Source organism: Bidens hawaiensis, unplaced genomic scaffold (assembly GCF_021521415.1).
Source record: "Bidens hawaiensis isolate Kalapana, Puna unplaced genomic scaffold, B.hawaiensis_p1.1 tig00017272_1, whole genome shotgun sequence".
Taxonomy (NCBI): Eukaryota; Viridiplantae; Streptophyta; class Magnoliopsida; order Asterales; family Asteraceae; genus Bidens; species Bidens hawaiensis.
In genome coordinates this window covers 466,510-490,627 of record NW_027492619.1, presented here as the reverse complement: position 1 = coordinate 490,627, position 24,118 = coordinate 466,510, and the positions used below count along the sequence as shown (strand labels likewise).

The window sequence follows — 24,118 nt, the reverse complement described above, 5'->3', positions numbered from 1 at the left end:
TTTGTTTTTGCTCAATTTGGAGCACGCTATGAACTATGAGCTATGATCTATTTAGGCTTGATCACAATCTGTTTACACACTATGTTGAACACCAGTTATACACATGTTGCGCGCAGTGCTTTGTTATTATCTATTTATATCTATTAAACTTGATTTCTCACCGACACGCAAGTGTTGACGTTTTATTTTAACACATGTTCAGGTTTGCTGTAGCTGCTTTTGGAAACTCGAGGACACGTAGGATGTTTTCTTTTACTTTGGACCTAGTTTAAAATATAACAAGACGAATTTATGTATTTGAATATTATGAGTTATGATATGTGATTTATGTTACTTTATGGTGTGTTATGCGCATGCGCAATGAAATGTATTTATTAAATATTGACACCCAAATAGTGTCACGAGTAATGAAACAATTCGTAGCGCCCCGATGTATAATCCGCCATCGGTCAGGGTGTTACAATCACATCCTCTTCCTGTCTAGCAAAAGGATTTGGTTTGTAATCATTATGGAAAGGTGGTGGAATCTCAACAAAACCTATTCCTTTCTTTGAATCTTTTTGCTTACCAGATACTTCGATTATTTCATTCAGCAAAAAGGAAGAGTTTCTGAATTTTCCCAATTTGTTCTTTAAATCAAGAACCTCATTTTCAAGTTCGGTTATCTTTGATCTATGTTTCAAGATTTCTTGAAATTTTTGATCATTGATGGTCATTTTCACTGATAACTCAGCCTTAAGATCATGATTACTTATAGTTAAAGCCTCAATTTTCTCTCTTGAATTCATTTGAGAGGTCAAGGATTGCCTATAAGTATCTTTTAACGAGAAACAATCTCTTTTAGCAAATTATCATTTTGAAGTTTTAAGGCATCTATCTTAGGCTTATTGATCTCACAATCAGCACATGATAACTTAGAAGTAGAAGTACTAATCTCATTTTGCTTAGCCATGTAAGCAGATGTGGTTGAATCATTGATTTTTTCCAAACAAGCGAAAGTAGTTTGAAGCTTTTCACTAATCATCAGATTCAGACTCGGTATCAGAATCAGAAGATAGTTCACTTCCACTCACATCTTGAAAGTACTCAGGAAATCCAAACATTGCCAGATTTGCTTGATTTTTGCCACATAGTAGTCTTTGTGACCAGTCATCTCCATCTATATTGGATAACATTACTTGAGATCCAGAAGACGATGATTTACTTCCAGAAGACTTTTCTGCATCATTTCCACTTTTACCCGATGAATTTTGATCTTGCTTTCTGGGACCGGTATACTCCTTTTTAGGCTTATCACATTCTTTGGCAAAATGACCAAACTCTTAACAATTGTCGCACTTAACCTTTAATTTATTAAATCCCAATTTCTTGTTCAAATACGGAAGATCTTTACCCGTTCTCTGCATAAACTTTTTAACTTTTTTAACTATCATAGCCATGTTCCACTTTAAGTCCATCAGTTCTAAATCATCAGGATTAATATGATCGTAATCTTCATCAGTAAGATCACTCGTTGCAATCTTACTACTAACCAAATTCTCATATGAAGTCATGAAGGCAGACAAGAACGCAAAATTTTGTTCGGCCTCCCTCATGTTTACATTTGTTTGAGACGAGAATTGATTTGTGGGTGATGAAGATCCAGATCCTCCAGATGAACCAGAAGCACTAGAGAATCCAGTATTTCCAGCTGTGTAGAAACAGGCTCGTGGATCACTATACATGGTTGTTGCATTTTCACTTGCATTTTGTGTGAGAAATGCAGTGATAGGTGAAATGGTTGAACTTAATGGCATACTTCCACCAAAAAATGCAGGATCTTGAATATCTTTTGAAGAATTTTGACATTTAAGATCGTATTCTCGTGCTTCGATCTCTTGCATAAATTCCGAAGCTGTCAAATCTTCATTGTTGAAATAATTATTCTCTTTCAGAACCATCAAGAAAGTAGAGTAGGAACTCGGTAGTGCACTTTTAATGGTATCAATTTTGTCAATCACAGAAGTTTCCAATCTCATCTTATCCAAATCAGCTATCAAATAATTAAACCTTGTTGTCATCTCTTCAACAGTTTCACCCTTAAGCAGGTTAAAATTTCTGAATTGAAACTTGAGCTTAACCTTTTTGCTTTCAGCGGTGTTACCCATACTTCTCATACGGATATGTTGGAATAAAGAGGCACAAATCTTTATACTCCCTACTTGGTGAAAAATGTTTTCAGGTAAAGCCATAGTAAGAGTAGAATAAGCCTTAGTCTCAGTTTTCAAAGCTTTCTTCTCTTCAACCGAGTATTGTGAGATTGCTTTACATGTAAAACCAATAGTATCACCCCAATCATTGGAACAATGTAAACTTCATCCAAACAGTACGAACAATCAGGGTGAACTGACCCTAGATGAGCACGGAAACGAGGTTCCCGTTTAGCAAAATCGCTAAATTTCATCAAACGTGGACATTTCGAATGTGAACCGATCTCAATATCCAGCTGTAACATTTGTTGCATCAACATGTTTTGAGAAGCTAATGCATACATACCAGCCATTTTTGACAAGTTTCAAACTTTAAGGATTAAAATTGAAAATTAATTAACGAACTGTGAACAGTGTTAACAAACTATGAACAGTTGTAACGAACTGTGAACAGTAAACAACGAATCACACCTTAACGAAGTTAAGATTGAGCAGGTAACGAATTAGAAATGATTTTAACGAATCAGAAATGGTTTTAACGAATCTGGTCTGGTCAACAAAATTGATTTGATGCAATAAGTCAACAAATCAGATGGTCAACGAATCAGATGGTCAACGAATTAAAAACAGTAACTTTGGCGAATTAGAAAGATTTTATAACGAACTGTTTTAACGAATCAGGTGATTGGTTTAACGAATCACTAAGTGAATCGTTAGCGAATTAAGTAACGAATCGTCTACAGTGATAACGAATCAAACTGATAACGAAACAGGTTGTTACAACGGTTTGTAACAAACCTCTGACAACAAATGCCACGTGGCAAAAGTTGTTACAAAACAGTTTCCGAGGTAGAACACGAGTCACACGAATCAGTTAACACGAATCAGGATATATAATGAAATGGTTAACGAATCAACCAAAACTCATAGCGAATTAGCTGAATACGCTAACGAATCAAGCTGAGAATTTAACGAATCAGACTTGATTATTAACGAATTGATTTGAATCTTCAAATCTTCAAACGAAGATTTCCAGATTTCTGGAAATTGAAGAACACAAACCTAGAAACCAAATCTGGATTACTAACACTATACTCAACCAAATTACTCAAACAACCTACCAAAATACTCGTAATCACATCGCGAATCCACTCGCATCATCTCGTAACTCAATTATCACTCAACTCTTATCCAATTAGACAAAAATCAAACCACTATTTTCGACGTAAAACAGATTCAATACAAACCAATCCAAAACTCAAATCAAATTCCAATTCCGATTATCCTAACCTTCCAATACCTTAAACACCACAAATCCAAACCAATCAGTCCATTAATTACCCAAATAATACTCAATTTGATCCAAAATCAAATCAAACAGAGACTTAACACAAAATACTATCAAATATCAATATGATAACATCAATTAACAGTCAAATCAAGCGTAAATGATCACCGAAAGCTCTGATACCACTTGTTTGAAATCGATAACCCTTTAAAACAATACACTGATCACATATCTGAGATGTATATATAAATATGATTAACCTTAGGATCTAGTTCATTGTTACACTTGACTATATGTTATATATGTATATATTAGTTGTATGTAGGTGACTGATATTAATATTAGTATGAATATGAAGCTTGAGAGAGAATTGGACAGAGGTTCGATAATTAAACTCAAAACTTAAATTAACTGTGAATAGTGTTCACTATAAATAGAAGATGGATCTAGTTCGTTAACATTCCCTAACGAACTAGAGTCCACTTCGTTACATACATTTAAATTAAATAACTTAGTGAATCACCCCCTGATTCGTTAGACATCCTTAACGAATCAGGAGGGTTAATAGCTTAGATCTAGTTCGCTAAACATCCTTAGCGAACTAGACTATACTTTAGTGAACTAACTTAATAACTTAATTGTTTATTACATAAATCAAACGACAAATACATAATTGATAGATACAAAGACTCGAGACGCAAAACCGTGCACTAACACAACCAAAGACTCCCCGTCTAAGAAACACAAAAGGACGAAGTTGGGAACTCGTCTTCAACAGTTTGCCTCCAAAGAGGCTTCTTCAGGTAGTTTCATTATCTTTTTTTTGTCGGTGTTTAACACGTAAGGCGCGTTTGTAATGAAACAATTACCGTTTCGCAGAGTTTTTGGATAAATCTGTTGAGGGCCTTTCTGGTCCGCGGGGGTCAACACCACCTGCTACACCGCCAACATCTCCGTCGACAGGTGTTCCAGACCCGATTACTATTGTGGATACCCCTCCTTCTAGAGGTAAGAAAGACGGTAACTCTGAGGACCTCGCCACTTTTTCACCTTTCCAGTTTTCCTACCGTTTTAGGGAACAAGGAGGGGTTAGCGCTTTTGGCCGCGGCCCACAAACGTTTTCACCCCTGCACGAGGAAGACTCGTAAATGCATTGTCCGCGTTGGTCCTTACGTCAGGATTCAACTTTTTCCGACGCAGATTTCTGCATGGAATATCTGCAGGGAAGTCTTCCTCCTGCGGAAAGGGAACGTCAGCGCAAGCGTTCGCGCGAAGAATTACTGAACTCCTACATATACAGCCTAGCCAACACTGTCTCCACCACTCAAGAATTATGTTGAGACTGGCTAGGTATGAATGAGGAATGGGAGGAATTAGAGATTAAGGTGTCTGAGGCGAAGAAAGAAGCCTTAGAGGCTACAAATGAAGCCCGGGACAATCGCCTGGCTGCTAAGACTGCAGAACGACAATTGGCGGATGCCAAGACGGAGCTAGAGGCCGAGAAAGCTCATCGGTTTGTTGCTGAGGAAGCCAATATTGTTTTATAGCAACAACTGAATGAACGCGACGAGCTGATAAAAACTCTAAAGGCTGAATCAGCAGCCAAGGACGAACGCCTTGCCACCCTTTCTACCAAGAACAGGGAACAAGCCTTGGAATGCACTGAGCACAAGATGGAACTTGTTCGAGCCAAGGCGGATAAAAAATTGCTACTGGCGGAAGGTGTTCTCCAGGTAATTCTTACTCTGTGAATTCCGTTCAAGGTAAATAAAACAAATCCTCATATTTATTGTCTTAACAGGTTATTGCCCATATTCGAGAAGGCTATGAGCTTGGGAATTGCCTTGCCGTACTTTTGAACGCATCCTCTTGAGACGGCTATCATACGGGTTTCCAGGAAGGCTTTAAATTTGCTGAAGAAGGTAGGCTTCCGGAGGAATTCGTCTTGCACGGCCAGGAACCGCTGAGATTCTTAATGAGAAGACGAAGACTTTTGATAATTTGAAGTTCACTATTGAAAGTCAAATCGTCGAACTTGCGGATAAAGAAGACAGGATCGAGCAGCTGAAGGATCTTCTTGCAACTGTTAACGATGATCAAGAAGATGCGGAAGATGAAGACGTAGAAGATGAAGCAACATAGTTTCATATTTCTTGTAATCCGCGTAGATCCATCTTCCTTGTACCCTTTTTGTAATCCCATTTACACATATATAAGAAGTTTTTTATCCAGTACACTTTGTCTTATTTTTCATAATATAAGTATTTGTAGGATCTTCTTATGTTGTCAATAAAGGATTGCATTACTTTTGTTGTGTGGTCATAAGAATCTCATATGATACGTGGGCTAGAGCATGTATGTTACAAAAATTAGAATGTGGGAACAACGGTACTTTTCATAAAAAGGCATAAGCCGAATGAAATTACAAGAAATGACAGTGCATGTCTTTTACTAGTCTATTAGGCACGCAGGCCAGAAATAAAAAGTAAAATGTTAAATGTAACACATTTTTAATTGTGCCACATTCCAAGTTCTAGGGATCTCAGTCCCATCCAGCTTTTCTAACTTGTAAGCACCCTTAGATAATATTTCTTTTATCTTGTAAGGGCCTTCCCAAGTTGGGGCTAACTTGCCCGGAGGTTCCTGGCCGAAAGCCTTGTTATTGCGGAAAACGAAGTCTCCCGCATCAAACATGCATTTTCGAACCCGCGAGTCATAAAATTTCTGTAATTGACGTTTATAGTTATGCTCTCGGATTGATGCCAATTCTCTCCTTTCTTCAAGGAGGTCAATATTCATCCGCAATTCTTTATCATTATCATCGATCATCAGAATTTGTGCGGATGGAATCCCTATTTCGGCCGGGATCATGGCTTCAGTTCCATAGGTTAAACTGAACGGCGTTTCAGAATTACTGGAATTCTTTTGGGTGCGAAAGTCCCAAAGTACATGTGGTAATTCGTCGGCCCAGCCGGCTCATTTAGTACCCAATCTCGCCATAATCCCTTCCTTGATTGTTCGGTTAATCCTTTCGACTTGACCGTTAGCTTGCGGATGGGCCACGGATGTGAAAATCTGAGTAACATTAAGTTCTTTCAGCCATTCTTGTAATCCGCTATCCGCAAACTGAGTTCCATTGTCACTCACAAGTTCTTGCGGAAGGCCAAACCGGCAAATTATGAATTCCCAAAGGAATTTCTTGACATTTGATGCCGTAATGGATGCGACTGGCTTGTCTTCCACACACTTGGTGAAGTAATCAATAGCTACGATCAAAATTTTGACCCGCCCCGGGGCTTCTGGGAAAGCTCCCATAATGTCAATAGCCATTTTTGAAATGGCCAAGCGTATGTTACTGGAACCAGCTCGTTGTTTGGACGCAACGTGTTGGGAGCATGACGCTGGCAAGAATCACACTTCCTGATTTCTTGCACAGCGTCTGTATGCATCCCTGGCCAGTAATACCCCGCATTCATAAGTTTTGCTACCACCATCCTTGGACCTGCATGTAAGCCACAAATGCCTTCATGAACTTCCCTTATCAGGTAGATCGCATCCTCCACATCTACACATCGTAACAGTGGGCCCAGAAAAGATCTCCAGTACAAAACACCATCATTCATTTGGTAATTCAAGGCCTTGTGTTTAATTTTTCGAGCCGAGGCCTTCTCTCATGGCAAAATTCCTGACGACAAATAAGCTACAATCGATGTCATCCAGGATTCAACGCCAGTCTGAATTACCAGAACTTGATTTTGTGGAACGGACGGGTGATCAAGGACTTCGACACAAATATCCTTAGCAAAGTGCTCAAAATTTGCTGAAGCCAACTTGCTAAGGGCGTCCGCTGACTTGTTCTCGCTCCTTTTGATGTGAATAACTTTGAAAGAGGAATTGAAGAATCAAGTCCTTTGCTTGCGACAGGTATGAAGCCATGACGTCATTCTTTGCTTCGTAATTTCCATTAATCTATCCCGCAATCAGCATAGAATCCACCCGTGCCACCAAATGTTTTACCCCAAGCGTCCTAGCTATCTGCAAGCCTGGCAGAAAAGCTTCATATTCCACCTCATTGTTAGTACTTTTAAAGTCTAACTTTATGGCGTATGTGAACTCATGACCTTCGGGATTGACTAGCCTGAGTCCTGCGCCAGATCCCTCGCTGCTTGAAGCTCTGTCCGTAAACAATCACCAAATTTGACCTTGTTCAGGAGGTGCTTGGGCTTGTTGTTCAATCAAACATTCTTTTTCTTTGTGCTGCGGAACTTCAGTGACTAAGTCCGCCAACACCTGACTTTTAATTGTTGGTCTGGGTTTATATTCGATCGCGTGTTCCCCCAGCTCAATGGCCCACTTCGCCAATCGTCCAGACAATTTTGGCATACTTAGTATGTTCTTGAGCTTGTATCCTGTTAACACATTGATGGGATGACCTTGAAAATACCTGCGGAGACGTCGAGCAGCATAAACCAGTGCTAAGACTAGCTTTTCAAGCATTGATATCTTAATCAAACAAGAATAGAGACAAAATTAAAAAGATTATATAGTGAAATAGCGTGAAGTAATCAGTTAGGGGTAGAACGGTAGGGTCTCTGGGTCTGACAACGTCCTACTGACATAGTATATTGGAGTTTGAACGTTCTTTCTATCTGTCAGTAGTACGGCCCCGATGGAAATATCAGACGCCGATAGGTATAAGGTCAGAGGTTCTCCCGTATAAGGTGCTGTCAAAGTAGGCAATTCCATTAAGCACTTTTTGACCTCCAGGAATGCTTTTTCGGCTTCCGCGATCCACTTGAATTGTGCCTTTTTGAGGCAATTTCTCAGTGTTGAAACAAACGGGTAAGATTTGGCTGCATGATTTGCTAAGAATTGATTCAGTGCAACTAATCTGCTATTAAGGGTCTGAACCTCTTTGAGGGAAGAAGGAGAATGCATGTGGGCTACTGCGTGGACTTTATCCGGATTGGCTTTGAAGCCCGCGCCTGTAACAATTACTCCAAGAAATTTTCCTTCTTCCATCCCAAAAGAACACTTGGCTGGAATCAGCTTCATGTTTATACTTCTCAAGGTGGCAAATGTTTCTTCGATGTCTCTCAACATCTGATCTTCCTCAACGCTTTTGATCACGAGATCATCCATATAAACTTCCAAATTCCGACCAATATGTTCTTTAAATGCCACATCCATCAACCGCTGATACATAGCACCCGCGTTCTTTAAACCAAAGGGCATCATCTTATAGAAGAATGTGCCTTGGTCTGTGCCGAACGCTGTCTTGTCTTCATCACTCGCTGCCATACGAATTTGATGATAGCCTTTGTAGCCGTCTAGAAAGCATTTAAATTTGAATGGGGCTACGACATCAACTTTGAGATCAATCTCCAGTAATGGATAACAATCCTTAGGGCACACCTTGTTCAGGTCCTTGAAATTTATGCACATCCGCCATGTCCCATTTCTTTTGGGGAAAGTAACTAGATTGGCGACCCAGGTCTGGTATTGGATTGGGCGGATGATTCCAGCATGAAGAAGATCTTGCACTTGCTCATTCATAGCTTTGGTTTATTCAGGGCCCATCTTTCGCTTCTTTTGAACAATTGGTGTAAACATTAGGTTCACCCTCAATTTGTGTTCCGCAATACTCCGCGGAACACCAGTCATGTCCACGCGTTGCCAAGCGAAGATGTCCATATTCTTGGTTAGCAACTGTTTCAAGAAAGTTCTCACTATCTCTGAGATGACCAGTCCGATTATGACTGTTTGATTTGGAAATTTCTTGTTTAAAACCCATTTCTCCTGTTCGGTCCTCTGAGTTTGCTTTGGAACTTTGCTAGGCTTTGAACTTTCTGTTGCGAAGCAATGTCGGTTGACATGAATAATTGCTACGCCGGTGCGGATCGGAACTCCTACCACACCGTGAGCTGTGGATGGGTGAGCGTTAAAGTCACCGATTGCTTCCCGCCCCAAAATGATGTCATGTTTGTAAGTTGCTGGTAGAACCAAAAACTCAACTTCCTCAGTTCTTATTACGTCACTAAGAGTGACTGGGAAAGATATAACCCCTCGCGGGTGCATCACCTCACCCCCAAAACCAGATACAAGAGCATGAATGGGTTTTAATCTCTCCTTATCTTCGTCATCGAGTTGCTCAAAGCACTGTTCGTACATAATGTCAGATGTACTACCAGTGTCAAAGAAAACATACTGCGATCGGTAATGGCCAAAGAGGTCGGTGATAATTAAAGGATTCTTATTGCACGGTCCACCCTTGACTCGGGGAAAAATCACGGGTTCATTCTTCCATTCCTCGTCCAGGAACTCTCTCTTTTTCCCAAACCTTATACCCACCTTGAATCATGTGGATGTTCAAATCTTTAACCTGCTTTTTGGACGGGCCCTGGTTGTCACACGCGGGAGCTTTACCAGTCCCTGGCTTTGCGCCCTTGACCAAATGTTCAAGTTTGCCAGACTTCACAGCCGCTTCAATTTCATTTTTCAAGGCAACACACTCGTTTGTGTTGTGCCCGATGTCATTGTGAAATGAGCAATGCTTCTTGGCATCAAGGAACGATCTTGTGAGTGGTTGGGGTTTTCTGAAGTTCACGTTCTCAGTCGTGAGAATTTCGGAGGGAGTTTTTGACAATTGAATCTAATTGTTGGAGGACCGAGCTGAAGAATTCTGCTTGTTCTTGTTGCCAATCAAGGATCTGGCATCAAACTGCTTTGATGGTTCTGCGGTCGGCTGAAGTCTCGACCAAATTGTTCCATTGGCCTGCCTGTTCGGCCTTGGAGTTTGAAATTCGACCTTTGGCAATTGCTTCTGATTATTGGAACTTAAAGTTTTCTCAGTTCTTGCGTACAATTTCGTCGCCGTCGTGATCTCATCACAAGTCTTGGGCCATTCCATCTCTGCCCGTCAGAGTGTGGATCAAATCGTCACATTTCATGTTCTTACGGAACGCTCCTCTCAGCATATCTTCGCTGACCCCACTGATGTTAAGGCTTTCATTGTTGAAACAAGTAATGAAGTCCTCAATGGACTCATTGTTCCGCCTTATCACATCCAATATTTCTGAAGGATCACGCGTATGCTTCTTTTGCTTACTAAAATGCTGGGACAACTTAGCCACAAAGTCATCCCAGCTTTTAATCTGTCCGTCAGGTAATTTCTCAAACCATTCTCGCACGGCCCCAGTAAACTTTATTGCGAACATGTGGCACCAGTAGGGAAGATTCCAACAGCTGACTCCCCCTACTTCCATGAAATTCATTAAGTGGTCGCTGGGATCTGACATCCCATCATATTTCCCAACATACGTTGGAATTTTTGCGTTTGCTGGAAACAAAGCGGTCGCGATGCGTGAAATGAACTTTGATTTCTTAGCAAAAGCTGCTGGACGATAAGGTTTGGTGAAGTCTCGTTCCGCATCACTGTGGTATTCCGCGTTGCGAACTACCGGTCGCGGATAACTAGTTTCTCCACGTAAGTGAAGTCTGTTATCGCCACTATAATAACTGACGTCCCCAGGGTGGTACGTCAAATCATGACTTTCATATTCCTCCGCATAAGCGGGTACACGCATAACCCTGCGAGGACGTTAGCGCAATTCCCAAACCTCCGTCGGGTCTCTTTCCGTCTGAACATTTTGACGGATCTGGCTCCTCCTCGCTGTTGGTGGAGGAGAAAGAGACCTCCTGGGAGATTCATCATAAGTCAGAGTACGAGCATAGAGTCGCTTTTCACGCACCCTGCGCTCGTACTCAGCTGCAATACTTTCTTGTTGAATACGGAACCATTCATCCGGAGATAAGAGTCCCCTGAATCTGGAACTATGGCGATGAGTTCTCGCCGGTTCAGAATCACCATAATCATCTTCTAGACCTAATTCTGATCAAGTCCGGCGAGTTTCTCTCATGATTCGTCCTAAGTCACCCAGATTAGAACCTTCTGGTGCCGTGACACGTCCCAAATCAGTAGGAGTAGGTCTGACTGGTGCTATAACACGCTCTAGGGTAAAACCTCAAGGTGTTACATCAGCAGTTCGTGAACCAGGAGCCGTGACATGTGCAAAAACACTTGAAGCAAAACCTTCAGGTGCTTCTGTATCAGTAACACGTGAAGCAGGCGCAAGATTTCCCGTCGGCCCTTCAGGAAATTGGTTCATATCATACGACGAACCAAAAACAAAGAATTAACGTTATTCTAACAAAAGTACGGATGGCACCAATGAAGAAACACGGATCTACTTCCCAAGATGGGTCCTAGATCCAATGAGTCCACAGGATAGGATACGGATAACAACCAACTACGATATGAACACAACTTCCCAAAGTCAAGTGACCGGAACCTGCAAAACAGACACCGTGAGCTCGCTACGGGAATGACAAGAGGGGGGGTCTTCCCGTAACCACCCTCCGGCGTGAGAATAAGTGCAGTTCTTAAAGAGAGAAAGTACTTAAGTATTTGGAGTAGACAGTGGAGTATGAATGAATACCTCATGGAGATTGAGAGGGTATATATAGCCGAAGGATGTGGGAATGTGATTGGGCCAGTTGTCCCATTCTAGAAGACCTCTCGTAACCGTCTGGACACGTGTCCCCATATGATAGATTGAGCTATACGTTGCATGTGCATGGGTATAACAACCTGGACACGTGTTGATCTGTGATAGGACAAATTAATCCCTGGCCATGTGCACGGTTATAACCTAGCCAGGTGTTTTTCATTCATTGGTCGACGAGTCACGTATTCTCCAAGTAACGATCGTGGTAATTCTTCTAGAAAGTATTTGGTTAATTACAGTTGTCCTGTTTGCATTGCCTCCCGGTCACTTTGGCGGGGTAGATGTGCTACAATGCGGATGACGTATGAGGGTGCCTGGATGCTTACGCATGATACGGGAATGTTCTTCCTTTAAAGGTTTATGCGGGTTGGTCCATATGTCCCGCGGGTGGCTTAAAGGGAGCTTCCCGTTGACCCGCAGGTGATACTTGAGGGTATTTGGTCTTTTTGGTACCCTACATCTATAGATTATGTATCGAATAATTGTATAAATGATGTTAATTTCGTTGAAAGTTATGTTTGATAATCAATTTTTTTTACCGATATTATTAACAACTAAATATCATGTACCCATCTCAACTATATGACACCCTACTTTATAATTTATATTAACTACGGATTTTACATGATTTATAAATTATACCCGTGTTGTACATGGGTCAATAGCCTAGTAATCATTAAAACCATTGATTAATTAGAAAGATTTTAACTTCCGTTTAAGTGCCATAGAATTTCTAAATGTTAATATTAAAACAGTTGAATTTTCATATAAAATATTAATAAATTAAGTATTACAAAACTGATGGTTCTGAGATTAATAAATAAAAAATATCCCATACGTGGATAGAAGTTTTATATATGTTGGATGTGGTGGCTTTTGGAATCATACGACCTTCTCTTTCCACACGTTGTTGTTGGTTTGTTGCCCGTGTTTTTTATTTGTTTTATTTATTTATTTTCCAAATTATTTTTTTTAATATTCTAAAAGAGAATAAATTAGTTTATTACGTTCATACTTAAATTGATTTCCTTTTAGAAAAACAGCACAAGAGTTATGGCACAATAAGCGTGTATAAATCCATGCATTCAAAAATAAATTATTATTTTAAAATCATATAAGAGTCAACTAGATGTAGCTAAATGAATAATGTGTGTTCACGTATTAAAAATGGATTCTGGTTGTAGTCATGGTATTAAGATGACAAAGATTTTAGATTGATTTTAGATTAGCTTCTATTTTAAGTTGTTTAAAATAAATTACAAAAACTAAATTTCTTAAAGTAGTAATGAAGAGTTATCGGGAGTTTTTTGCACATAGGAAAAATAAATTTTCTTTCACATTAAGTTATTAACGTTGAACATGGACCCACCATTTTCTCACCTGTTTGAGTTTGGTATTCTAGACAAGGTGATGAACGGACAAATCCGGACAAGCTCTCCAATGGGACCGTTGGGCCACACAAACATCTACATGCGTCTAGATGATATGTCCTCAATCCCACCTCCATCATAGACCCACGTTTCATTTAGCTTGCATGCATGTTTTATTAATTGCATTTAGTTTAGTAGTTATTTATTATGCATGTAGTGGGTAGTTAATTACAATTCCACTATGCCATGTTTTCCTTTTATTGTTGCATTGTAAGCCTATATAAGGCCTCTTTGTTTTATTAAATGTAAGCAGAATATTAAAAAGAAAAATGTCTAATTCTCTATCTTATTTCTTTGGAATCTAACCCGCTCAAAGGGTCTATCACTTGAGAGATTAGCCATCTCGAATCGGTTTCTATCACTAGAATAGAGCATTGAAGATGGTTTTACAATTTATGTAACCTTATGTACCTGAAGATATTTATAATCATAAATTCTTAAAGTTTTACTTCGTCAAAAGAAAAAGTATCAACCAATTAAGTTAAGATAAATCTGTAACTATATATATACACTAGATAATTGGATTTGTACATGATATATTATGGTTTTTTTAGGCCTAAATGTTACATATGGTCTGGGTGCCTTTTCTAATAAAACCGTTCACACATACTATTAGTAATAAGTTTTTTTTTCTTTAATTTACTTATGAAATACCCATCTTAATACTACTATTAAACCTTATGTCCGTCTTAAACATGGTATTATCATCTACATGACTAAAATTAAACATTAAAAACAGAAATCCAATAGTGCTTTTTACTAAGTAAATAGTAATTAATAAACATAAACTAAAACACAATAAATAATTAATCAACGTAACACGATTAATAATAAATAAAACGAGCACAGTAATTGATACACAACAATAACACAATATACTTATTTTATAAAAAGAAACTATATTCAACTAAAAACGTATGTACTAAATTATTATAGTTACATATGTTGCAAGTCATTTTTTAGCGATATCTATGTTTGTTTGTTTTAGATAGTGGTTTCTATTTTGTCTATTCATTCCAGAAACTCTCATTTGGATACTTTTATTAACTTGTTATGAACGGATCAAAATACTCTTGTTATTAAAATAATAATAATAATAATAATAATAATAATAATAATAAATCTTGAATAAAAACAATATATATTTTTCTAGGCAAACTATAAATTTTAATAATCTCACATTCTTACACTTGGTCGATAATGATCCTATTTCAAAAAATTCTTGTATCAGTCTCACTTTTCACCATATTTTTTTCTTACGGGACCTAGTTAAAGAAAACTTAACGAAGTTTTTGGGCTTTTGATCGGTAGGATGATATCAGTCTATTGATATTAAATTTATTTCAAAACAGTGCTCCAAACGGCTTGATTGATATAAAACTTATCTTAAAATAGTTTTCCAAACGGCTTGATTTTTGTTAATTAGAAGTTTAAACAACTGAATTGAAGCACCATTTCGATGTAAGTTTTACATTAATTGACATGTGGGTCCTCTTTGCGATCAAAATTCCTAAAACAACAGTTTGAAATTCAGAAAACCTTAATGGAGTTAAGGTTTTTTAACAAATGTTCAATGAGAAAAATATAGGGAATAAGGTGGAATTATTAAAATGTAATTTGTTTTTTTTTAACAAATGTTCAATGAGAAAAAAATTTTGAGGTGAAACTATTATGGGTCAACTACAATAAGGTGGAATTATTAAAATTTAATATGTTTTTCTTTGTTGTATAAACAATAGTTTGACAACCCCCTCCCCATTAGGGTTTAACACCCCATTTTCTCTCGATGATAACCTAAATGGCGGCCTAACCACTAGGACAACGTGATGTGATGATTATGAAAAGGATTGTGACGAATAAGCTTGTTAGCTAGACTAATATTGTCATAAGTCTAATAGTTCACGCGCATTTTGGTCTTTAAGTTGATGTGAATTAGCTAATTAGTTAAATTAGTTTGTTTGATATATATGTCAGAATTATAGCCCATTTAGGATTAGGTTATTTGCTTATCAAGATTGTTTAGCTATAGATACGGTCATTGTGTAATGGATTTGGACGCACTTTATATTATAGGGTAAGAGGTATCGAAATTTCAGGATATAGAGAGAGTGACTTGATTTTTTTTTGTTTAATAAGGATAGTGTCATCAAATCACAGGATTAACATAACTAACGGATGATGTTAGGCTACTAGATTGAAATGACTAACTTTGAAAACCATAACATCTCTCAATAGAAAAAGTCGGATTAAACCTTATTTTAATTAAACCACATAGACGTAAAACGTATTTAACCTTAATATTATATATAAACATGATTAGTATAATTAACTATGCATGTCTTACTTAAATGTAATAAAGTGTAATTGCTGAAAAAAAAAATTGTTAAGGGCCATAACATTTTTTCATCCTTACACATAACGGGTATTGATCTATATACTTGATCGTTACACTTGTAGACATGATATTTTTATGTATTAATCTAGTTTAAAATTCTAATTTTTTCTAGAGTTATAGTGTAAGAGTTTTAGATATAGTTATATAGCATCGAATACATTGTTGTTATTCATTTATTTTTATTTTCCACCATAAAATACCTCGTATCCAATATAATATATTACATTGGATATTTGGATATGATTAAATATATATAATTAAAATATATTAGAATAAACACAATAATATATTTTAAATTATATAAATATCATATTATCAAAATTTGTAAAGAAGAATTTATATTTTTAAATATAACAAAAAATATAAAAGAGGTGTTAATAGATATATATGAAAATTTAGAAGTCACGGATTTAAACCTTTAAGTGTAAAAATTTATTCGATAAAAATAAAATAAAAAAGTGTTAATAGGTTTACTTAAAAATTCGGCGTCAATATAGCTAATATCTTCTCCAACTATTATGTCAATTAAGTATTAAAGGCACCACTTGTCATTAAATTTTGGGAAAATTCTCAAAATAGTTCAAACTAAAAGAGGGAAGATCAAATTAGTTTAAAAAGAATTTTAATGACCAAACTAGTTCAATGAAATTTATCGGGAATGTGAGATTGAAAATCGTGACTTGAGTTTTCATAACCATTCACAGATTGACACGTGTAAATGTGACGTGAAATTTACTATCAAATCTGTCTGAGCCGATAGTTTTCTAGCCAAAAACATCTTCTGAAAAAACCATGGTTTTCGAAAGAAAGTTAGCGGCCCCATGAGTTTTCAAAAAATGGCGGAATTCGCGTTTTTCTGAATTTCGTCTCCTCCGACGCATTTCGGGTGAATTTCGTCTCCTTCATGAAATTTCAAAAAAGTTGAAAAAAAAAGGATATTTTTGCAGTGAAGATTGTCTTGTCCGATAAACTTCAAGAAAGTTTAAAAAAACCGATAAATGTAAACAAAGTTAAAAAAACGATAATTTACCTATGAATTTTATCTCCTCCGTTGATTTTCATAAAAATTTTTATAAATCCGAATAATGTGTATTTTAAGCTTATTATGTTATGCATTCCTTTATATGTTGTTCCATTTCAACAAAAATCTCTTGTAAAGCAATAAAATTTAAAAGAGGTGATAACATTGAAGTTGTTGATATGGGTTCCGGGTTTGTAGGTTCGTTTTATGATGGCAACATAGTGTCACGGGTTGGGAAGAATACCTACATCGTTCAGTTCCGTACCCTGCTTGAAGATGATCAGTCCAGGTTTCTTAGAGAGTTTGTGACGGCCGATAAAATAAGGCCAAAGCCTGCTGCTGATGTTGTTAGTGAGTTTGTTCTCGGCCAGAAGGTGGATGTTTTTATACAATTCTCACGAAAAAGATATTTTTATACAAAAAACCGTCGTATTCAAAATATTAGTAGACAAAGTCATCGGATCTTACAACATGGGCCCAATTATCACGAAAAAAATAACTTTCATATTAAAACCATCGAAAAAGATGAGTTTAACATCAAAACTCATTGGATTTGACAACACTCCTTTCAATGCAAAAAAACGTGAGTTTCATATCAAAATTAATCTTTTTCTGACAACTATTCTTTTTATGCAAAAAAAGACAACTTTCAACTAAAAACCATCGAAATTAAAGATTTTATACCAAAATCTATCTTTTTCTGACAACTCTTCTTTTTATGCAAAAAACGACGAAATTCACCCGAAATGCGTCGGAGGAGACGAATTTCAAAAAAACGCAAGACCGATTACTTTTGAAAAATCACGGCGCCGCTAACTTTCTTTCGAAAACCATGGTTTTTCAGAAGATGTTTTTTGCTGGAAAACTATCGGCTCAGACAGATTTGGTAGTAAATTTCACGTCACCTTTACACGTGTCAATCTGTGAATGGTTATGAAAACTCACGTCACGATTCCCAATCTCACGTTCTCGATAAGTTTCATTGGACTAGTTTGGTCATTAAAATTCTTTTAGAACTAATTTGGTCTTCTCTCTCTCTTAGTTCGGACTATTTTGGGAATTTTTCCCTCAATTTTATATATTCCAAAAACACATAATTATTATTATTATTATTATTATTATTATTATTATTTAAACCTTTAAATAAAGTAGTCAATTTGATCAGAAATGAAGGTGCCACTGCCACCCGCGTAAATCCACAAAAGAACAGAGTAATCCATTCACATAACATCAACCAAACACTTCATCTTTCTTTTCTTTTCTTTTTTAGGCTTTCAAATTTCAAGATTTTATATACCCATTTAAGATTCTTGTTTTTTCATACCAAAGTTCAAATCTTTTTGTGTTTCCAGTAATACCCTTGTTTGATTTCAGTCTTTCTTGACTGCTAATAACAGTTTATTTGAATCTTCAAAGCAACATAAAATGTGGATTCAAATTTGGAAGTAAATATTTTTAAAAATTGAAACTTTACACAGGATTTGATTTGATTAAAAAGGTTTCCAATTTTGGAATCTGTAAAGATTTTAAAAATTGAAACTTTACAGAAAATTAAGGTTCTTTTTGTGTGTGTGTGATTTGGGATAAGAAAGAGGAGAAAGTTGACTTTTTTATTTTTCAAATAGTTGACTTGAAGAATAAAGACACAATTGCATAACAAAGGTATGATTTTTATCACTTTTTGTTCATTTTTAGTGAGGTTATCTGTTTGGATTCCAATGATTCATTTAGGATATTCGATTTGTTCTTCGGTCAAGTTCATCTTTAATTGATATGTAATCAGCTGAATATTGTGTTCATGAATGAAGCCAATATATTTGATTGTATATGCGTGCATTTACGCACGCGTATATGCATATAAATCATGTTTATGTTTGTTAAGCATGTGTGATTTACTTCTAATGAATTGCATATGCAAGAAATGAGTCAACTTTTATTTTCTTGAGTCCATAGTCAAACTCTAAATTCTTAAATAAAGATTCTTTAGTTTTTGAATTATTTTGCTGTTTAATACTTTGAATATTATTAAGTGTAGTTAATCAATTTTGATACTAAAAGAAAATAAGTCTTGTCAATTTCAAAGTTAAATTGTGTGACACACAAAAGTCAACTTAGAAAACCTTATCTATGACTGATGAGATACATTAACTTTTTCTATACTCTCTCATTTGTATACTTTTCTTCATGTAGCAAGAGTTTTACAACATGGGTTCTCTTTGCACTAAGCTTCTTCCATGTCTAGATTCATCACAAGATTCATTGGTTCTTGAGGATCCTAAAGCCGGTATGTTATCAGCACAATAATTATTATTTTTTTATATCTTTTTAAGTCATAGAATAATCAGTTGTAAAACTGTTATTGAAATAAAGATCCGATTTTTAAGTTAAACACTTGATTCTGCCATGGGTGACATCTTAAGTCCTTAAACTTATTTAGCTAAGCCTTTTTTTTTATTTTGACCCGTTTGATCAGTTTGACCCGTGAGCAATAAGTTATAACCCAACTGACCCGTGCATAATTATTATTACTATTGCAGGGAACAAGGATGAGGATTTGAATGACCCAAATGCATTCAAAGAGTTCACATTGGAGCAACTTAAAAACGCAACGTCTGGTTTTGCTGTTGAAAACATTGTGTCCGAGCATGGTGAAAAGGCGCCAAATGTTGTATATAAAGGGAAACTCGAGAATCAAACGAGGATAGCTGTAAAGCGGTTTACTGGATCCGCGTGGCCTGATGCCCGACAATTTTTGGTACTATGTTAAATTTTCTCATCTTCTAGATATGTTAGAATTGTATGCGTGTTTTGCGGCTTTTGCCCATTGTTTTTGTTTCATGTGGCCATTTATTAATCTTTTTTTTGGATCATGTGGTCAAATATTTATTATTGAAAATTTGAAATCACCTATGTTTTTTTATTTTTCCTGGTCACATAAAAAATTGCAAAGATTGACTAACACACATATTTGGATGTAGTGGTTGACTTTTCAGTCAACTGTTAAAACATCTTTTAGTTAGGAGAATCCTCTGAAGATAATTTTATTCCAATAAATGAAGCTTTCTTGATCAACTTTAGTATTCTTGCAAGATGAACCCATGAATAAAAAAGGATTTTAATGGAAATTATAGTCTGTATATATTTGTTGACTTTTCAGTCAAATGTCAAAAATGGATTTTAATGGAAAATTTGTAGTCTTTAAATATGTTGATTGGGCATGAATGTCATTTTACATCCTATTCAAGATTTACTTGTACTTATCACAAATATGGACTGTTATCAACTGTAACTTGAAAAATGTTATCTTTAACAACATCAGGAAGAAGCTAGATCTGTGGGCCAGCTTCGTAACGATAGGCTGGCTAATCTTCTTGGTTGCTGCTGTGAGGATGATGAGAGGCTACTTGTTGCTGAATATATGCCCAATAACACACTTGCCAAACATCTTTTTCACTGTAAGGACCTCTTTGTTAATTTTTTCACAGATAATAAATCAGGCGGGCTAGGTAATGGGCCAAGACGGTTAATATTACGTGGGGTCCAAATGGACTATGTCAGGTTAACATGCTAACTTGGGGTGTAAACGAGCTGAGCTTGACTAGGCTCGAGCTCGGACCGCTTGTTTATTTTTTCTTAATTAAGTGTGTACATTTTTTATTATTTCATAGCGTTTCTGTAGGTGGGACATTATTCTATTCGACCCTTTTTGATACTTAAACTATTCAGTTTAACCCGTTAGTAATAAAGGATGACCCGTGTCACTAAACGGGGTGAAATTTCTTCTTCGTGTGTTTCTTTTAGTAAAATCTTTATTAAACAATGTAGGGGAATCACAACCAATGAAGTGGGCAATGAGGTTACGGGTTGTTCTACGTCTTGCAGAGGCTCTTGAATATTGTACAAGTAAAGGCCGTGCTCTTTATCATGACCTCAACGCCTACCGCGTCTTGTTTGACGAGGTAAAGTTTTGATTTTTTTTTTTTATAAAATTTTTTTGTTGAGTCCATTTATTTATGCATTAAATTCCTACAGGAAGGCAATCCAAGACTTTCATGTTTTGGGCTCATGAAGAATAGTATGGATGGGAAAAGTTATAGTACAAATCTTGCATTTACTCCACCCGAGTATTTGAGAACCGGTATGTTAACATCAATTGTAGTCATCGAAGGGTATTTTGGTAATTTGACATACCACTTTGCATGATTCTTCTGTAGGGAGGGTGACTCCAGAAAGTGTCATATATAGCTTTGGGACTCTTTTGGTTGACCTTCTTAGCGGGAAACACATCCCTCCTAGCCATGTTAGTATATGCATTTTGGTTATTTATAAAAACGTTGTGCGTATATTATTCTGTCTTGAATTTGATATGTTTTGACTTAGGCTCTTGACTTGATAAGGGATCGAAACCTTCAAATGCTTACGGATTCGTGTCTAGAAGGACAATTTTCTAATGATGATGGAACCGAGTTGGTGCGTTTGGCTTCTCGTTGTTTGCAATATGAACCTCGAGAACGTCCAAATTCAAAATCGGTTGTGTCTGCTCTTATTTCTCTTCAAAAGGAAACCGAGGTTAGTTTGACTTTTTTGCTTCGTTAAAAAGCTAACTTCGTTTGATGTTTAAAGTGGGCTCATGTTGAAACGTGACATTTTAGCATCAGCGTGTACGGTCTTGAATAAAACAATTTAGGAGGCTGCATGCAATAAAAATAGATTTTGGGTCAGTTTTTCTTATTTGACCCGTTATATAAAAGTTTACTTTTTTTTTGTACATTTAGGTTCCTTCATAACAGTTAATGGGAATCCAAACGACTACTTCATTCTTACCTCGCTCTCCACTTGGTGAAGCTTGCTTAAGAATGGATTACAATACAATTTATGAACTTATGGAAAAGCTTTCATATAAAGATGATGAAGGACAAACAACCGAGGTTTAGTCGTTGTTTTACACTTTTACCCCTTTGTTCTCGGAAATGGTCAAAGCATAAATTGCTGATAATTATTTCGTAACTTTTTCAGTTGTCGTTTCAAATGTGGACCGATCAAATGCAAGAGTCACTAAACTCGAAAAAGAAGGGTGATGCTGCATTTCGACACAAAGATTTTACAACCGCAATTCAGTGCTATACACAAGTATTTTTTCTGTTACCTCTTATGCATGTACAATTACACATATACATACATGGGAGAGTTCTTCTAGGCATAACACAGTTTTTGCGAGACTAGAAAGAAAAAACTAAATCGTTTATTTTTTCAATCTTAAAAAAATTTTATTATATGAAAAGTGGTTGAAATGCTTTTTCATTTTTCTTGAAATTCAATTATATGAACAGATTTTATATATTTATAGAATCTACACATATGTACTAATGTAAGTCAGGTATAGGTAAACGCTTAAAAGTTAAAAGAACATATAAACAAATTAATTTACTTGTTTTTTATGTACATAACATACACATTTGTGTGTGAAAAATAATAACCTTAAAATATATGAACCATTGATAAAATTTGTTTTTAACGATTTAGGTTCATTCTTTTTGTTCTCACGATAATTTAGTATTCTGAAATGAACCTCACACCATACCTATAGATATGCATATAAATATACATATATGATAAAATATATACATACACGTATATGAATCCACACACATATACCTATGCACACACGTGCCTAGCATATACGATTTAGGTTCATTCTTTTTGTTCTCACGATAATTTAGTATTCTGAAATGAACCTCACACCATACCTATAGATATGCATATAAATATACATATATGATAAAATATATACATACACGTATATGAATCCACACACATATACCTATGCACACACGGGCCTACAGGTACGTATAAGAACGTCTATTTGAGGAGCACAAAACGCCCGAGTACAATAAAACCAATCATCATAGAAAACTTTTGTTCGAAGTTGTTGCTTATTTTGTGATTATCAAATCAACTAGCCCATACATATACATAAACACTTGCATATATCTGAATCATTTTAAGTTGTAAACAATGTGTCAATATCTTTTTGTTTGTAGTTCATTGAACACGGGCCTATGGTATCTCCAACCGTATATGCTAGGCGTAGTTTATCTTACCTTATGAGCAACATGCCTCAAGAAGCCTTAAATGATGCCATGCAGGCGCAAGTTATCTCGCCCGTGTGGCACATTGCTTCATATCTACAAGCTGCCTCACTTTTTGCCCTTAAAATGGAAACCGAAGCCCACATGGCACTCAAGGAGGGTGCCGGTCTTGAAGCCAAGAAAACCGGACTCACTACAAATGGACAATAACAAAGTTGTTGCCATTTTAGCATACTGTAAATCTTTATCTTGGATTTTGCATCTTTTGAATCAAGTATGAGAACAGATGAAAGATGCTTCCTTTTATGCGTCAAAATGACGCTTTTGCCCTTTGGTTTGAAGTTGATTTTTTTGGTTACATGTTTAGTAATTAAGTTGTATTGAGATTGTAAAGCAAGGATTTCACATGTGTATTTTGTTTACAAAACAAACATTTTGCCTTCTCTTTGTTTCTTGTTATTTTTTTTTTTTTTTACTTTTGGCCTTGGATATGGATGTCAATTGTGTCGGTTGACAGGTTAAATTGTTTAACGCGAACATGATCCATATATTTATGTGTGTCAAAAAATCACCCCTAAAAGGCAAACAATTAAAATTGTGTAATCCAAACATGATCCGTTGAAGTGGCGTTGAACTCATTTATCTAAGCATGCCAACTGGGTTGACTAATAATAATTAGTTGTAGATGTGTTAATCGGGTTAGTGGGTTGAAACAAAATAGGTTAAATGAGTTACTGGGTTAACTTGTTTAACTAAAAAGGTTAAACATATTAACATGTACATGACATGTTTTATTAAACATGTCAACTCAAAACGACCTATTTAAAAATTTGATTATTTTCATGTCGTGTTAGTTTTGTGATTCATATCATGATAAAATTTGTCACCCTTAACAAACAAACATCTTATTTTCCTTTATTATTTTTCCTTTATATTCCCCTCTTTTTCATTGTGTTTATTTTTATTTGTTTATTATTATTATTATTTTAACATTTAACCCATCAAAAATAAAGTAGTAGTAGTAGTAGGGGTAAGGCATAAATTAATTGACTTTCTTGCCCTATTTATTCCCACATTTTTGGCTTTTAAAAAAAATCTCATGCAAATCTCATATTTATACTTAAATTTTTTACCGTACA

The 24,118-nt window shown here is 36.2% G+C and overlaps 1 protein-coding gene and 1 pseudogene across 2 annotated transcripts; one reads left to right on the top strand and one right to left on the bottom strand.

Moving 5' to 3' along the window:
- Positions 1 to 1,072: 1,072 nt before the first annotated feature.
- LOC143553540 (uncharacterized) lies at positions 1,073 to 2,713 on the bottom strand. The gene is made up of 2 exons (XM_077043522.1): positions 1,195 to 2,713; positions 1,073 to 1,153 (listed from the first exon to the last, which is right to left on the bottom strand). Exon 1 carries the CDS (start codon positions 2,229 to 2,231, stop codon positions 1,323 to 1,325), a length of 909 nt encoding a protein of 302 aa, XP_076899637.1. The 5' UTR covers positions 2,232 to 2,713; the 3' UTR covers positions 1,073 to 1,153; positions 1,195 to 1,322.
- A 16,194-nt stretch (positions 2,714 to 18,907) lies between these two features.
- On the top strand, positions 18,908 to 23,422 carry LOC143553546 (serine/threonine-protein kinase BSK7-like; annotated as a pseudogene). Its single transcript, XR_013138850.1, has 10 exons — positions 18,908 to 19,174; positions 19,428 to 19,645; positions 20,210 to 20,345; positions 20,716 to 20,849; positions 20,923 to 21,028; positions 21,105 to 21,190; positions 21,271 to 21,459; positions 21,666 to 21,818; positions 21,907 to 22,020; positions 22,932 to 23,422. The product of XR_013138850.1 is annotated as a serine/threonine-protein kinase BSK7-like (transcript).
- The last annotated feature ends 696 nt before the right edge of the window (positions 23,423 to 24,118 follow it).